The sequence below is a fragment of the Carlito syrichta genome, unplaced genomic scaffold (assembly GCF_000164805.1).
Source record: "Carlito syrichta isolate Samal-C Ts95f unplaced genomic scaffold, Tarsius_syrichta-2.0.1 Scaffold180901, whole genome shotgun sequence".
Lineage (NCBI taxonomy): Eukaryota > Metazoa > Chordata > Mammalia > Primates > Tarsiidae > Carlito > Carlito syrichta.
In genome coordinates this window covers 265,182-283,554 of record NW_007124997.1, presented here as the reverse complement: position 1 = coordinate 283,554, position 18,373 = coordinate 265,182, and the positions used below count along the sequence as shown (strand labels likewise).

The following is an 18,373-nucleotide window of genomic DNA, read 5'->3' as shown; positions in this document are numbered from 1 at the left end:
ACATGGTTAAGATCCTTTATGGTTAATTTTGTGTGATATTTTAAAAAGATGTGTTCTTTTTTCCCTCCTACAGAAATGATACATTTGATGTTAAGAATATACAAAGGATACATATACACATCAGAGTCTTTGACAATCTTCAACATTCACTCTAGCCACTGTTAATAATTTGTGTATATCTTTCCAGATGGTTTTTGCAACTTATTATTGGTATTGTTGTTATTGTGGGGAGTTAAGATCATGCTCTTTGGAATTTTTTAGACAATAACTTTTCAGTTAACAATTTATCATGGAAACATATTTGTATGTCATTAAATTTTTTGACATCTTTTATGATCACTGAGTACAATTTTATTATGATGTTATAGCAAAAATTATTTAAATTTTTTCTTTTCCTAACTTCTGGGTTGTTTTTTTTTCTTGTGTGTTGTTGATGTTATATACATACTTGGGAAAACATCCTTTTGACTTTAAAATTAATTTCCAAAATTAGTATTGCAGGGTAAAAGGTATATCTGTTGTATGTTTTAGTGATGAGTACAAAATTGCCATTAAGAAGAGTAATCTCACTTTATACCACCACCAGCAGTAAACTGGACACTCTTCTCTATTTGCTGGTCAACTTTAGACATCATATAACATGGAGCTTGAGAGTAATGATGCCTATGTGATATATCACCCATGAAACAGGATTCCCAATGTTCCTTTGGATCTGTTAAGGAGGAAGCCAAGATGTTTCCAGGCTCCTTGGGGACTCCTAAACTGGTGAGTTCATAGTGCCGTTTCTGTACAGCCAGGACCTGTGAGTGTGGGCTTCCTGGAAAAGCTGACCAGGAGCTTGATCCTGAGGACATACTGGAATGGTAGCAGTCTGTTATTAAATCCTCCAGAGTCTAAAGATGCTATCGTATATATTTTCTAAAAATGTTTAAGGTTGAATAAATGTCACCTTTCCTTACCTTGGGCTACTAATTATTTGCTTCAATTGCAAACAAGATATACAGATTTACACAAATGAATTTCATAATGATTACTTTATTCTTTTAGTGAAGTCACATACACATGGAGAGCTGTTCTACCCAAACATACTGAAAGGAAATTAATAGAAAACTATGCTAGTTATACTTTCCTTTGCTGTGAAAATGCATCCTTACTTTAAACTTTTAAACTTAAAATGCCTTGTGAATGCTGAAGGAATACTGGTAGGTAGGTAGGTACACTCTCTCTCTACTGGCCTGAGGGTCGTGTGGATGCCAAGGCCATTGGTTCCAGGAGGAAGAGAGAGAGCACACTGTTAACTTAAATATTTCTCTAAAGAAGAGGCCTCCAAATAACCAGTAGCGAGATTATAGCCAATAGACTCTCACTATGAATTCTTCTTTTTGCTTTCCACATAACTAAAATGGAATCAGCAATGCCTAATTCTCACTGGGGTTGATGCTAATGTCTATCAGAGACCCTACCTAGTTTGAAGGTCAGGGCTCCTTGGGTAAGGAATGAAGACTGTGTCACCCTCTCTTCCCAGGCCCAGGGAGACACTGCTTTTGGACAATGGTCATCTTGCCCATAAACCAGTTTATGCCTCAGAAACCTTTTGAAAAGAACACTAGAAGTCCCTTCTATCTGTACACTGAGTCATGAGCTACCCAGGAAATGATGAGAACCAAAACAGGATCAAAGCAAAATAGCAAGGGAACAAATCAGAGAAGGAAGAATAAGAAAAATAAATCTACTTTATAACCATTTCCAATGGAGTTAAAAATATTGGTAGGAAATTTTGAAAGCATGCATATTGAGTTACCTATTCAGTCCCCCCTATTTGCAATGGAAACTAACTGGGAATAAGCTGCACTACTTTTAGATGATTATTCAGAAAATGAAAAAGAGAGTATCAAAACAAACATATATATTTAATGCATAAATCTATCTATTATCTGTCTATATCTATCTATAGCAAAAACAATATATGGAATAATAAAGTTGTTAAGCAGTAAATAGCTGATTTAACTCTTTTGACTTAAAAGATTAATGTACTAGTACATTTTGAAATTTTAATCTAAGTCCTTTGTGACTCTGATTAAAATGAGTCCATCAGCAAGAATTATTTGAGAGCAGAATCTCTGGTCAGCATTTGTTGTGAAAGGAAAGGTAAAAAACGAGACATAGATCTCATTATTGCAGATTTAGGGGGTCATATTGATTCACCAGAACAATTAGCAATGTCTACAAGCAACGATCCCAGAAATTCAGTGACATGTAATTGAATATCACACGGTAGAACACATGCTAGAAATACTGCAGCAGTTAAGAGAATAAAGGCAGGCATCATGGGCAAAAGCTTGACATTGACATTGTAAGTTGGTAAATGCAAGTTAAGCCATTTCCTAAGGGCTAGAACTTATAAAGGCTGGTATTTGTCAACTTGGGTTAGTGACCTCCCCAGGGATTGACACCAGAGAAGAGAAATGAAGTGTAGAACAGATCTGAGACTGAAGATGGTACAAACTAATAGCATACAGGAAAACCACAGAAGCAAACAACGAAGTATAATGCTCTTACCGGGAGGAAAAATAAATTTTGTGCACGCAGAGTCACTGCCTGATTATTTGAGGCAGAAAAACTTGTATTTGATGTATTGGCAGTTGGAGAGATTGCTTCCTCTGAGTCACTCAGGAAAAACTGCAAATAGAAGGGTTTTTTCCCCCAGTGAATTAGTGCAAATTAGAATTTAAAAATTAGCAGGTGGATTCTAACTTTAGACATTTCTGTGTTCATTATGCTCAGTAAGCAAGATTGAGAATTTCTATTGAATAAGTACCTATTCATGGTGCTATGCATCCAATAGGGAATTCCAGAACTTCAAGGTTGGTGCTAAAGAAAATGGAAGCAGCTCTATCAAACATTAAGTTAATAATACACAAAGCACAGAACAGAGGGTTTGGTAAGAATTACATTTGAAGCCGATATCACCATGTATACATTGAACTCTCCACCATAAAATTAGAGCCTTTGAAATATTTCTTTTCTTTTGCAGTATTTTTGCCACCTTCGTTCAAATATTAAATGAGTCAATAGAGTTCTGTGAGTTTTTAATTTAAGAATTAAAGTTAATTTTATGAAAAAAATGCAGTCACCAACACTACATTTGTATCTATTATTTGTGAATATTTGGCAACTCAAATCATAAGAGAATTAAAAATTTGAGAAGATGAATGTTATCAGGACTGTTGGAAGGGGATTTTATTTATTTTTTAAAGGTAATGCTGAGAAGATAAAGATAATTAGCTCTTATGTAATGGTTGTCAAGCACCAAGAAGGAAAATATTAGCAAGATAGGAGAAACTGGGTCTCCTTCTCTCCCTCCCTCCCTCCCTCTCTCTTCCTCTCTCTCTCTCTCTCTCTCTCTCTCTCTCTCTCTCACTCTCTCTCTCTCCCCTCCTCCCCCCTCCCTCCTCATTCTCAGGGAATTTGCAGCACAGACTGTTTAATTGCCCTGGGATCAGTCACTTTTCTGTAATGTAGCTAAGGGTCAGAGGAAAGTTTTAGAAAGATAAACCAGAGAATTGTGACTTGGACCAGTGCATTTTTCTGAACTAAACTAATCTCATTCATAAATCTACCTTGTGCTTTCTGCATACAGTTAACTATACACATTAAAGGTTTAAACAGTAAAACTTTCGTGTATAGTTTCTATGGCTGCTTTTGCCTGATTTCATTGATCTGTTTCCTTGAATGGCAGAGTTCTTATCAAATACTTAAACTAATTTACACAGGTAGATAAGAAGGTATTTGTTTAGTTTATTTTGGAAACACTGCTCTCCTATCCCAAGAATAAAAGTAGGTATAATGTTTCTGCCCACTATGTCATTTTGGATTAAATTCAGCAAAATAATGATATAGGAATCCAAGATATGAAGTAGATTTATTTATGTATTGCTGAAGAGCTTTTCAAAAAATGTCATACCTCTGGGTGAACTTCAAATGTGCTAATTCTTTGAAATAAATTTATGTTAAAAAAAAAAAAGAATGGAGTAATTGGTTGGCAAACATCAGACTCCAAAAGATTACATATTTAGATTTAGATATGACAAACCCAAAATTCAAATGATTTAAATGTTTAAAACATCAAGAAATGACAAATAAAAGGAGATCATTTAGCATGGTGGATTAATAGTCTTAGGCACCGAGGATCTTAAAATAATTAACAAAAATTTTTTTTAATATATCACTATATAAATAAGAAACTAAATAAGATGAAATGTTTAATTCTTGTACAATGAATGAATAGATACATTGTAAGAACTATGTCTTGCAAGGAGTCAATACAGTAAATATAATGGTTTGGCCTTGAAAAACAATAGAAGACTTTAATCACTGTATACAGCAATGCTTCCTCAACCCTCTTTTGCTATGTCTTTCTAGTATTTATTAATTACCCTTAAATTCAAGAAACTTTTCATTCTATCTAGAATCATACTACAATTTTGAATCAATTTCCCTTTTTTTATCTTTTCAGCACTTTAAAAAAAGGCATGTTGTTCCCTAATTATAGCCAAATACTCTCAAGAGAGTTACTAATCTCTTGTCTACCTTCTTTGAGGTTAAACTGTCCCAACTTTCCAGACAGACTGAATTTTTAGCATCACAATGATCTGGGGAATGCCTACCTAGATCCATTTTAGTTTTCTAGCCTTTGTAATAATTGGGAAAATATCATAATACTGACCAAGATATTCTCATAAAGTGTTAATGATTACCACATATTTTTAAGCTTTATTTTCAAATTTTACATTTTTAGACAATTTAAAACATATCAGAATTACATTTTTCCAATCATATTAAATTATCATCACATGATTTATTATTTCTTTATTCCTAATGACAATACTATGTTTGTCATCTGGTTGGAATCAGAAATAGAGTGGAATGCTAGTTAACAATGACTAACTCCTTGCCTGGGTGGTTCACAAACTTATGTATGATGCCTTGATAATAAATCTCTCAGATATTTTCCTGGAGGAATTGCAAAATAATTTGGGCAATCGCATGAGGACATTGCCAAATTTCAGGACAAAAATGGTGGGACATGCAGCTTCTCACACATGATTCTCAACAGCCAGATAGAAACTAAAAGTGGAAGAAAACACACAGGTCATTTGCAATTCAATACTCAAAACCCTATACTAAAAAAAAGTATGAACAACCAATTTTAGTTCTCTACTTTTACTGAGGTGTTTGATGTCACACGGATACACATCAGGTGTGTAAGATATCCTGATAAAATTGCAGAATTCATTTTAAATAAAACTGACCTGGATTCTGCCATTCAACACCAGTGAGTAATGAGAGTGAGAAAGGTAAGTCCTCTGAACACACTGTGCCTGTTGACCCTGGCTCTTGTAAGAGCTGTTGAAGTGTGGGCTTGGAATAGATAGCAGCGACTGAAAAATCTATGCAGAACCTCCAGGTGACTGGCCCAGTTACGCAGTCAACAGCAGAGAGGTCATGGGCAGCTTAAGTTGGCTCCTATGATGCCTAACACATCTCTCCTTTGAGCTAAAGAGATAATGGTAGGTGATGATAGAGGAGCCGTCCATAAGGGTAGCTTGCCACTGGCTGGAAAAATGCAGGGTACACTGAGGCTCACCTGCTGCGTAGGCACTGGGCATCAAACAGAAAATGAGCATCTGGGGACAGGATGCCAGATACAAAAGGACAGATGTGTGATTCCACTCACATGAGGTGCCTGGAATAACAGGCAGAATCATAGAGATAGAAAGTAGGATGATGGTGACTGGGAGTGGGGAAAAGAATGAGGAGTTAGTGTTTAGCGGGGACAAGGTTTCTGTTTGGGATGAGGAACATGTTCTGGAAATGGGGAATAGTGATGGTTGCACAACACTGTAAATGCAACAGAATTGTACACTTAAAAGTGTTTTAAGTGATGCATTTTATGTTATGCACATTTTATACAATAAAAAAGCATAAATATTAAAATCAGAACAAAAAGAAAGAATATAAAACCATGCTTACTTTGTCCTGAAGAGAAAACTTAAAAATCGCAGGGTACACACATGGACCTGAACAAGGCTACGATTTTGAAAAAATGAAGTTTTCTTACAGAAGATTACCTGGTGTTTCCAGTGACTTAAACAAAGCATGTGCACTCATGCCTCACCCCTTTCCCCACACACACAAAAAAAACCCTGGAGAGCTATTATTATTGTGAGCCTGATGACTGGATTAGCCTCACTAGGTTAACAACTGCTAAGAAACAGAAGTAACAACTTGGGAGCGGGGCTCAGTTAGTCTAGAAAATGTGTTCCGAAAGGAAGTACCTGAGAACAATGGAATGTGTTGCTTCAAATAGCAACGGCCCGGGATGGACAGTTTGAAGTGGGGCTAGATAGAAAGAGACAGAAACAGTACTGTGAGAATTTGACTGAAAGTCTGTGAAGACTGAGTTTCACCCACAACCCCAGGGAAAGGTGTCACCTTTCTGATGTGAGCGACAGGGAGCCCATTTCCTGGGCACCGCACCCCACAGGTGCTCACTTCTGACTTGCCTGCCTGCTTCTGGCAGCATCCACACCACCTGCAGAGGTACCTAGCCCAGGACTCTGTGTCTGTCCCACAAGATCAGAGCTCAGGAGCCCTGGGGGATCAGAGAAGCTGGAGGGCAGGTCTAGGTAAAACCTCAGGTGTGATCAGAGGCAGAGCCCCTCAGACAAGTCTTTCCTCTTCTGTGATTAATAAGACATCATAAGAAAGGTGATAGTATTTTCTTTCTGGACCTGATGTCAGCTTTCATACCATTTTATAAGTTTTCTTTGACATAAATACAAGAAAAGGACCTGCATGGAAGAGAAACACTAATTTCATGGCTCCAGGAACCAATATAAATGGCATTTCTCCTGCGCTAATGGAGAAAGTAACTGCTTGAGCAGTTCTGATTTTTAATTCCTCTGCATCAATAGACAGGAAAGGGGAAAAAAAAGTAATTTAGTGTATTCCTTGCCTCTACTGCTGAAGAGAAGACGGCAGCTCAGTACATGGGGCAAAATCTTTCTTCCTGAAGTATCATCCATTATACTTTTAATGTGTCTTCTGTGGTTTTCTCTACCTCTCTTGGCAATGAACTCCTCTCTTTGTGAGAAAAGGAAACGACACAGGAAGATGTATTTCTGGGACTGAAGATGGTTTTCTTCTTTCTAAAGGAGCATAGCTACTGGGGAAAAAGAGTCTATTCCTCAATGCTCAGCCTGTCAAACATTTCTAGACAGTGAGTGAACAGTCTGCCAATCATTACCCATTAGTCTATACAAAATACAGCTTGCTTCCAAATCAGTTTTGCTTTCAATTTATATTGTCTTTAAAAATTTAGGTGACAAATCCTGATGTTATAAGGTTGAACCGGATTTTACAAAGAAACAAATGGTTTCTTTGTTAAAGGGTTGTGTGCTTATCTATTCATTTGCTTAGTCTTTCCTTGAATAACTAATGAATGGAAGGCACTTTCCTAGGGCATGTGAAAAAATAAAGGAAGAAAGATTTCCTCAAAGAGATATCTGCACCCTCATGCTCATTGCAACATTATTCACAATAGCCAAGGTATAGAATCGACCTGACTGTCTACTGACAGATGAATGGATAGAGAAACCACACACACACACACACACACACACACACACACACACACACACACACACACACACACTTTAGCTTTAAAAAAGAAAGAAATCTTGTCATTTGCAACAACATGGATGAAGCTGGAGGATATTATGCTAGGTGGAATAAGCCAGGCACAGAAAGACAAACACTGCATGATCTCACTTATATATGAAATCTAAAAAAGTTGAATTCATTCATAGAATGGTGGTTATTAGGGGTCAGGAGACAGGGAAATGGGGAGACATAGGTCAAAGAATACAGCCATACAGAATGAAGGAGCTTAGATTTCTAAGGCACAGCAAAAAGACTTAGTTAACAATATTGTGTTGAATACTGAAAATTTGCTAAGACAGTAGATTTTAGAGCTCTCATCACACACACACAAATGAGGCAACTATGAAAGATGATGGATAAGTTAAATTGCTTACCTTCAGTAATTCTTTCTTTCTATATAGAATACACACACACAAACACACACACATCTAAAAATGTCATGTTCTACATGTTAAATTTACACAATAAAAAAAGAAACAAAGGCCTCATTCTCAGGTGTGTGCATATCCTCTTCAGTGTCTTGTCCCCTGATCTGCCTGTGCTGCCATGGCCAATTCTCAGGAGGCGCGCTCGATTGGTGCTTAGCATGCCCAGGTGAGCACACGCTTGAGGGATGAGGAGGCCTAATGATCACTGTGCCAGTCACCCACCTCTGGGATAACTGAACACACACACCTTTGTGGCTGTAGTATATCAGACTCCAGCGCATGCTCCCTGCTTCCCTGCTGTCCTCGGCGTGTGTTCTGGCTCTCTACCCTGCTGCGATGGAGTTGACTTCAGACCCAGTGTTTCCTGCAGTCTTTATCTGCCCTACTCTGCTTCCAGGAGCTAGATTTTGGAACAGCAGGACTCATGTGTAAACGCAGGTTACAAAGCTGAACCTGAGGGACCCCATTTAGGAAACACACTCATGTTTCTTTTTCTTTTTTTCTGAGTTGGAGTCTCACTCCGTCACCCAGGTTGGAGTGCAATGGCATGTTCATGGCCACAGCAGCCTTGACCCACTGGGCTCTGGTGATCCTTCCGCTTTAGCCTTCGAAGTAGCTGGAACCACAGGCAAGTGCACCATGCCTGGCTAATTTATTTATTTTTTCTTGTAGAAATGACGTCTTGTCATGTTGCTCAGGCTGGTCTCGAACCCCTGAGCTCAGGCAATTCTCTTGCCTCCACATCCCAAAGTGCTGGGATTACAGGTGTGAGTCACCGCACCTAGTTCACATTCATGTTTTTACAGTCTCTGACCAGTGGTCCTTGCCTGCCTCTCTGTCCAGCTTCCTCCCCATGACATCTTCCCAATCCTGAGTGCCTATGACATTGCCTATGCAGATAGGTGAGGCTTTCTTGGGGCCACTGATGCATCTGCAGAAGGACTTTTTCAGAAAAGCCCCTCCTGTTCCTGTCTTAAATCTCTCCTTTCAACTTCTCCACATGAAGCTGCTTCCCTGATGAAAGTTCTGGGACCACAGCAATACCACTGCCCCCTCTCCCTAGTTTTTCACTGGGGAGTGTTTCACATGGAACATCCTGGTCAGTCTGTCTCCCTACGCAGGTGCCACAGGCTGGCTGATACAAGTCTCTACTTGAGCCCCAGTGTTTATAGGTCTGTCTAGAACCTGGTAACTCTCTAGGCAATTACTTGCTGTCCAGACATGTCACATTTTCCAGCTCTTCCCTATTCAGTCTGGATTAAACCCTGCATAGAAGTAAAAGATGTCGCCGGGTGCAGTGGTTCACACCTGTAATCTCAGCACTTTGGGAGGCAGAGGCGAGAGAATTGCCTGAGCTCAAGGGTTCAAGACCAACCTGAGCAACATGGTGAGACCTCATCTCCACAGTAAATAAAAAAAATAATTAGCTAGGTATGGTGGTGCATGCCCATGGTTCCAGCTCCTTGGAAGGCTGAGGTGGAAGGATCACCTGAGCCCAGCAGATCGAGGCTGCGGTGGCCATGAGTTGTGCCACTGTACTCCAGCCTGGGTGACAGAGTGAGACTCCGACTCAAAATTAAATAAATGAATAAATAAACAAACAAACCAGTAAATAAATGATGTCATGGTCTGGGGATACTTGAGACCTAGAAGATGAGGTCCTCTCCCCTAGAGGAAGGTCTCACAGTCCTTGCAGCAGAAAGACGAGCCTCAGGTGCTGTGTGTCCAAGCACTGTCCCTCCCTCTCATCTTTCACCCACCCTCTCTTGCCCCTTCATCTCCTCCAGGTCCATCTAGGGAACTCCCTCTCTCCACCCTTCAGGACTCAGCCTAGCAGGCCCTGCTCCCCTCCTCCCATGGCCTCTCTATACCCTTCAGTTACTGCCTCTGGTGTCCGAGTTTCAAGATGGCCTGAGAAGAGGTTCACCCAGTTGTCTGTTCCCTGTACTCCAATGAGGATTCCTGGGAGGCAGATAACTGTCTTTGGGCTCTCAGTATCCAACAGTGAACCAGAATCATCTTTATATTTCGTAAATATCTCTTCTTGCTAAATGAAAACTTTCTACAGTATAAAAGCTGCATGACTATCATCATTATTAAATGATAGATGGTCTGTCACACTTCTGGAAGGCAAGGACTACATCTCATCATACTCTGCCTTTCCTTCAACTGGCAAAGTCTCCAGCACATGAGTCTCGTGGTGCCCTACGGGTGATGATGACAAAGTGAGAATCCTTAGGAGTGTCTCAAATCGCACTGACGACTCCAGTGTCTATTTTGGGGGAGATGCCAGCAATGATGAGACTGATATAGTAAGAGTGGCCACTGGCTCAGTATTTGAGAAATGCCCAGGACTGTTCTGAGAGTAGTGGAAACATGGACACATTTAATCCTTAGAACCAATCATTTGGCCGAGGAGTCTTGGTTCTCGCTTTCAAGAAGTGGAAGTGGAGCCTGCAGAAGCTTAATGGAAACATTTTCCAAATCGCACAGCTGATGAGGTGAAAGCTAGGGTTTGCAAACAGGCCTTTAAGAACTCCAGGCCAGGACACCTCACGTGCCTCACACTCCTTGGTGTGAGGGTTCCGATATGTCTCCTAAGGACATTCCAGTCATTTCTGTAGCCTGTTCAGGAGCCACACACACAAGGAAGTGGGACACTGCTCCAAGGACCCACCTGTGTCTCAAGGTGGATTCCTTGAAAGCATCCTTGCATCCTTTTCCTTAGAGAAATGACCGCTATAGCTGTTAGATGCCGAATTTAACAGGCAGCAATGGGTGTTGCAAAGAAGCTAAGGGCAAGTTGCCTAAATTCTACCAGGACAGGCCATAGAAGGGAAGAGCACCAGGCCTGGTGCGAGCCCTGACTCACCCCGGTGCTTACCATGTTGAACACGGCCATGGTCAATATGATGGCCGTGGTGATGACCGTGAGAGAGATCCGTGGCCAGGGACGGTTGGTGATGATGCCCGAGGACTTCAAAAGCCACATGAGAGGGGGAGAAGCTTTTTTGCTGCATTGCTAGGAGGAGAGAGAAAGAAGAAGAAAGGCGTTGCTATGTCATGTTTCCTCTCCAGTTTCTCAATGACGATGATTAAAACCACAAGAAGCACCAGCCTTGTTCACAGATTAAACAAGTAGACTCTGTCCTCCCCTGGAGACCCAAACCAAGTCACAGACCTTATTAAAATTATTCCAGCATCATTGCTACAAATTGAGAACAAATTAAATTTCTCTGACAAAGGTATGGTGTGCTTGTACATCTTTTAAACTAAATCTGAAATTATGTTTTTAAGGGATTCTTTTGGCAAAGAAAAAAAATGTCAGTTAATTAAATCTCCCTGGGGGATGTGTGGGGTCTCTGATCCTAGCTCTGATGAAAGTTATCATAAATCCTGCTGATGTACGTAGAAGCAGATCAATACATCTCCTGTGCCTTTTATTGCTGCATTAGCAGTTCACAAGGATCTAGGCCAGAGTACAGACTCAGTTTGGTGCTGGTTCCTACAAAATGACATCCAAAGGTTGCAGGTGAGAGGTGTGATGGCTTTACCCATCACACCTTTGAAAAAATTTCTAAACAATTTTTAACACCACTGTGAAACACATAATATAAAATTTACCCTCTAAACCATTTTAAGTGTATCATTCTACAGTGATAACTATATTCACATAGTTGTGTAACATCTCTAGAATCTTCACAAAACTGAAACTCTATACGCACTAGAAAACAACTTCCCATTTCTCCCTTCTCTCAGTCCCTGGTAACCACCATTCTACTTCCTGTTTCCATGATTTGGATACTAGATACCTCATGTAAGTGGAATCGTGGAGTAGTTATTCTTTTGTGACTGGCTAATTTCTCTCAGCATAATGTCCTGTTTCATCAAGACATTATGACAGGAATTCCTTCTTTTTAAAGGCTGACTAGGCCAGGTGCAGTGGCTCATGTAATCTCAGCACTTTGAAAGGCTGAGGTAGGAGGATTGCTTGAGTCTAGGAGTTCAAGACCAGCCTGGGCAACATAGCAAGACCTTGTCTCTACAAAAAAAAAGTCAAAAAATTAGTGCCAGCTACTAGGGAGGCTGAGGTGGAATGACTGCCTAAGCCCAACAGAGTGAGACCCTGACTCAAAAAAATAAATGCTGAATAAAATTTCAAATGTATATGTGTCTACACATTTTTTCATCCACTCATCTGTTGATGAACACTGGGTTGCTTCACTTGTTGGCTGTTGTGAATGATGCTGTTATGAATATGGATGTTGGAGAAGCTTTCTTGATTCAAGAAGAAATTGAAGTCTGGAGAGAATGACAGTAAATGCTTGCTCCCCATTTCTCGGGGTCCAGATGCTGCAGTGTGGGGTCTCCGTGGATGAGCTCACCCATCCCGAGGGCCACCACTCCAGGGAGGTGCTCTTGGGAGTCTCGCCATCCTCTAGATGGCAAGAAGGCAGTAGCATGGAGTGTTCCCCTGAGATCTGGGCGATCAGCTCTGCCTGTGGGTACCATCTGAGTATGCTATCTCCTAGGATAAACAGGACTTCAGAGTCCTCCAGGGATGGACATTTTAACCTTTATGTTAAAGAGACCATGGCCCCAAGATTATGCGTCAAAAAAAGTGATGATTTCAAAACATTCAGAAGAAGAAATAAATGACATCATTTGACTCGTACCACTAAGTTGATCTAATGCTAAACCCTGTGTGGCATCTGTGAAACGCAAGTTGACAATGCTGAACGGCACTGACAAATACACTTTTATTTTTCCACGTAGTTCACATTTTCTTTCTGTGTCATTTCTAAAACTGTAGCTGTTGTGATCACCCACCCCGAGGGCCATATGTTAAATGTTGATACAACAACCAGATGAGAGCCTGCAATGCAGGATCAGAGGCAGTTAGAAGGGTAAAGAACCAGCCAGTGGTCTAGGTTCAAACCCCCCTAGCTAAGACATTCTGCAAGTTAACTATCCTCTCTGGTCTGTTTCTTCATCTCTAAAATGGGAATAAGGATAGTGCCTGCCACCTCATTTCTCTCAGAGGTTTAAAAGAATTAGACAAGGCACTTGGAACAGGACTTATAAGTGTTAACTCTTCTTGTTATTCCAGTGGACACGATATTTCTCAGAACATTTTAGTGACTACAAGTCTCTTTGCTTTATATCTACAACAACAACAACAACAACAACAACCCCTTCTTTCTCTTTTCCACTGTGTTCATATCCAGTTTCTGATATGAAAGAGGAAGAATGTTTGTCTACAGCACACGTGCTCCATTGATGGAGACCCAGGGTAGGGTTCTGTACGCACTCCTTGGGTTATTTTTCCTGGGTCCTTCCCTGACTTTCCTGAGAGTCTGTCGGGAGCTCCAGTCAGTGTTGACCTTAGCTGCAGGGGCTGCTGAGAGCCAATTGCTGGCTGGCAGCAGGGGGTAGGCTAGGCCGGGTTCTGCAGGGCATCTTACCACTGGCCACTTGAGAGAGGAGGTGGCATTAAATATCTCATCCGGTAAGATGTCCCTTAATGCTCTGAACATGCGGTATCTTAGAGGGGCAAACAGTCAGACAACATTCCCTTGAGAAAGTCCATCATTAGTGTTTAATGCCTGCAACATCTAGTACTGTTAAGATCACAGATGTGTGTTCTGTGGGAGAAACCAAGATTCAAATGGAATGTCATGGTCACCTAGCTCAGACTCCCCTAGATGTTGGCGTTTGGTTTGAGTCTGATAAATTAAGACAACATTTATAAATTTGCATCCTGATCAACTAGGATTAGTGTCTTTCTTTAAGAAGAAAATTGTTCAAATGAATGCTTTTGTGTGTGTGAAATCTGTGATAATTTCTGCACACATATGTTACCCATACATATGATAATGAAAATGTTCAGAGCAGAAAATAAGTTTATCATTTCAGGAGAAAATGTAAACCTAATTCAGATTCTATATCAATGTCAATCAGGTAAAATAGTATCTAGTTCTTACACAGACATATTTTTGAAATGATAAAATTAAAACAAGTTACTCTGCTTGAATTTTTAGAGTAATACATGATGACAATCTTACTAAATGCACTATTTTAGTGGAATATGTTATATTCTGCTCAGAGGCTAGTCATTGACTGGAACAGATGTGGGCAGACCATGCAGGAGTTTGTGTGTGTGTGTGTATTCATGTGACATACCAGGAAAAATGACAAATCCATGGCACTTGGAACCACTTACAAGATGCATGGGTTTGGCATACATAGGTTCAGGATAACAGATTCAGGGTGTGCTTGGTTCAGTTTATTCTCCCATATAGTTTCCATGAGTGCTTTAAAGTTCCCCTGTGAAAACATTTTTAAGCTTGTGCCAAATATTCATTGTTTCCAAGGTCAGGGAGGCAGGCAGCTATCTTCCCTTCACCCCCATCATAAAGTGGATGCAAAGTAAATAAAACTGTTCTGAAGTATAAAGACTGACAAGCATTGCTGGTGGCAGGGCAAGAAAGTAGAAGATGACAGAGATGTGAGAGTTCCAAGGACAATGGGGAACAAGGAGGAGAACAAAGATGTTGGGGCTGAACAGAAGAAACCAGAGGAGAAAAAAATCTCAAATCTTAAAGTGGAAGGAAGCTGATTTAAAAAAAGAGTGACTACTGATTATATTTGTAGCTCTGTACAAAAATTACAACTTGGCTCTTGATATAATGAATTGCTTCAGTTTATTCTGTTTTGGGCAAAATATTAAAATAAAGCCCCTGGTGGAAGAATGTTTATCACAATTCAGACCAACCTAACTAAACACTGTGAATGGTAACATCCCAAAGGATATTTTGATCTTTCTTTGGAAGGTGCTATCCAACTGAAACTGAGAAAACGCCTGCTCTGAGCCCCTGCAAGTGAGTTATCAGCTTTGATCTCTGGTTGAATTTCTGGCATCCTTTCAGCCCCATCTGCTTCTCCCCTTGCCTGACCATCAGTGGGTCCTGCCACATCCTATGATAGGCTGTTACTTACAGTGAGCTCACCATGCACCTTTCAGAACTGCTGTTGGCTGGGGGTGACACATTCATTCATGAACCCAGATGGGATTGGTACAAAATGGCATGGAAATGTAAAAGAAGGAAAACTACAAATATATAGAAAAACCCTATCTTAGAGTTGGTGGTCGGGACAATGAGCACTGAGGTGTGGCAGGAAGAGTGTGGAATAAGTGTTCCTAATCCAGTACATGTAGATTCTCCACATACAAATAAAATGTTCATACTTTCAGTTTGGAAAAAGAAAAAGGGGGGGGGAAGGGAGAAAAGGAAGGAAGGAAGGAAGGGAGGGAGGAAGGAAGGAAGGAAGGAAGGAAGGAAGGAAGGAAGGAAGGAAGGAAGGAAACAAGCAAGCAAGCCAGTCAGACACAGTGGCTTGCACCTGTAATCCCAGCACTTTGGAAGGCTGAAGCAAGAGGATCACTAGAGCCCAGGAGTTTGAGACCAGCCTAGGCAATACAGCGAAATGTCATCTTTACAAAAAAAAAATCAAAAGCTTTTCTCGGTATGGTGGCATACACCTGTAGTCCCAGCTACTTGGGAGGGAGTCTGAGGTAGAAGGACTGCTTGAGCCCAGGAGTTTGAGGCTTCAGTGAGCCATGATCATGCCACTGCACTCCAGCCTGGGAGACAGAATGAGAGCCTGACTCAAAAAAGAAACTTCATCAAATAAATTAACCTTTTTTCTCACTCTTTCTTTTTTTCCTTTCTTATTTTGAACCACTTGCAATGGAGACAACTGGTAGTCACACTAAAATTAAGTCCTCATACTTAATAATTATAAAAATAGACTACATTTACAATTTCTTTAGGGTCCATTTAAAAAATAAGATGAACTACTTGAGAAGAAGTGAAGCATATATTAGGTGCATTTTAATAAAATGCAAAAAGTTCAGAAAAGTTATAAAGATATCAGAGTGACTGAGTATTATTTTTATTATTAGAAAAGCAAAGCCCATGTTAAAATTTTGCCTGAAAAGTATGGTGGTATTTTTCATATAAACATGTGCTTTTGTGTATTTGCCTAAAGGAATTTCTACTTTGGCATTTGAATAGGCTGAGGACCATGATTCTGGCAGGAACAAGCTGGAGTAATAATTACTTACTTGTAACATGTAATGTCACAAAGACTATCATGTGTAGTTTGATAATCTAATTGCTCTTGAATTTCCTGCAGGAATCTCCTTTATTCCAATCAATCATATTTTACAAAGTCAACCTGTTTCTTTCTTATACCTTCTCCTTGCCACCAGCAATGTTGATCACATTCCTTGGTCTTGCTCCACTGTGTGGCACTTACAACACCATTCGTGTTGTGTTGTCTTTGCCAATGTACTTGCCTCTGGCCACACGCAGAGCTGTTTGAGAACAGTGACCGCATCGTACTTGTCTTTGTATTTCAGGAGCCATCTCGTGTGTCATACAGCAGGGACTCAACAAATACTTGCTGAGTATGTTCACTATCTTAGTGATGGGCCCGAAGGGAAATCACGAGGGGAAAGAAACAAGCTGAGAGCTCAGTGATAAAGGGACTGAGCTGTAGGGTTGGTCTATGATTCCCTGGAACAAAACACTGGCTATGACATCTAAGGGACGGGTTTTTAACTCCCACAGGGGAAAAATATGTTGCCTTGGGTCTGCAAAAAGTGGGCAGCTGGGAATGGAACCCCTGAATGAAACTCAAAGTCTCAAAAGGCTGTTCATTATAGGTAGAGAAATCTAGAAGAACTCTACTCAATAGTTCACGGAAGTACCAATAAGCTTCCAATGACAAATCCAAACTAAATATGGGTGTTGGGTTTGAAATTAAATTTTCTCATTCATAATGTGAATCTCAAATTAAGGGCTTAATAATCAGGTTCCAAACCAGAGAAAGTGCTTGGGGACTCTGCAGTAACAAGAACGATACTGCTTGTACATAATATCTTACACCCCAGAGTACAGGGACAACCTAGATGGGGGTGGAGGCAGTTCCTACTGATGACCTCACAATAAAAAATTATGAACTACATGAGATAATAGATTATATGAGGAAAAGTCAACAGATGTAGTAGAATTAATACAAAATCTAGAGATATTAAAATAATCTGAAATAATTTATAAAATGAGATTAAAGTAACAAAAGAGGAATTCGAATCCATAATGAACAAGCACGTTAAAAGAGAACAGCAGGAAAATTTTTTAAATGAGCCACAGATACTCTTTAAAGATGAAAATGTACATGCTGAAATTAAAAACTCAATAGTTATTGAGGGGCTGAATGAATTGTCCTTAAATGGCTAGAGAAGGCAAGATACATCTTAGGAAATAACTCATAAAACAGCACAGAAGAATAAAGAGATGAAAAATATAAAAGAGAAACAGAAGATATCATGAAGAGATTCCACATATCTCTGATAAAAGTTGAGAAAAACAGAACAGTAAGAGCACAGAAGAGATAAAATACAAGGAGATATCAGGCAATAACATTGTGGATCTGGAGCAAAATAGGAATCTGTGGTTGAGAAGACACACTGAACCTCAAAAACAAAAGTCAAACTACACTTTAACACATGGAGTCTACTTGCTCACAAAGACAAAAAGCAAATCCTATAAAAACAATCACAGGCATAAGAAATCAAGGAATAGCAACTAGACACACAGTAGACTTCTCCCCAGTGTAACGGAAACTAGGAAATTATGAAACCATGTTTTTCAAATGTTAGAAAAATTATAATAAATCAACACAAGGAGGAAAATATAAAGACTTTTTTTTGGTGCAAAAACTGAGTGGGAACTCAAGCTCTCATGGGAAGGGTTTTAACAGGAGGTACTTCCGCAATATGGAAACTGAGTCCTGAAGAAAAGAATGGCATGGGAAACAAATGGTGAACAAAAAAATTCCTAATCAAAAACAGGAATAATGGTACAAATAAATAATTTGAGTTGTTTAACATTCAGAACAATTTAAACAACACTAGCATGGAAGATAGGAAAGAACGATGAGACTTAAGAGCATGATCCTCGTATTGTTCAGCAATAAGATGGAGATATTAATGGACCTTGCTAATAATGTGTGCATGTTACATGTTCTGAGATAATAACTGAAAAAAATAAACAGACTCAAATATTTAACTTCCAAGTGACCAGAGGAAATAAAAGAGAATAAACTCCAGGGGTCCAAGGGAAGACAGAAGAGGAAGAAATAAGTAGAAGCAA

The 18,373-nt window shown here is 39.8% G+C and overlaps 1 protein-coding gene across 1 annotated transcript in view; it reads right to left on the bottom strand.

The window, feature by feature from the left end:
- The window catches only part of ADCY2 (adenylate cyclase 2), a 314,510-nt gene that overhangs the window by 56,882 nt on the left and 239,255 nt on the right, over nt 1–18,373 (bottom strand). The window contains exons 14-15 of the mRNA XM_008051507.1: nt 11,038–11,175; nt 2,560–2,679 (exon numbers count right to left, since the gene is read on the bottom strand). Coding sequence (XP_008049698.1) covers nt 2,560–2,679; nt 11,038–11,175 — 258 coding nt within the window. The remainder of the gene's footprint in view (nt 1–2,559; nt 2,680–11,037; nt 11,176–18,373) is intronic.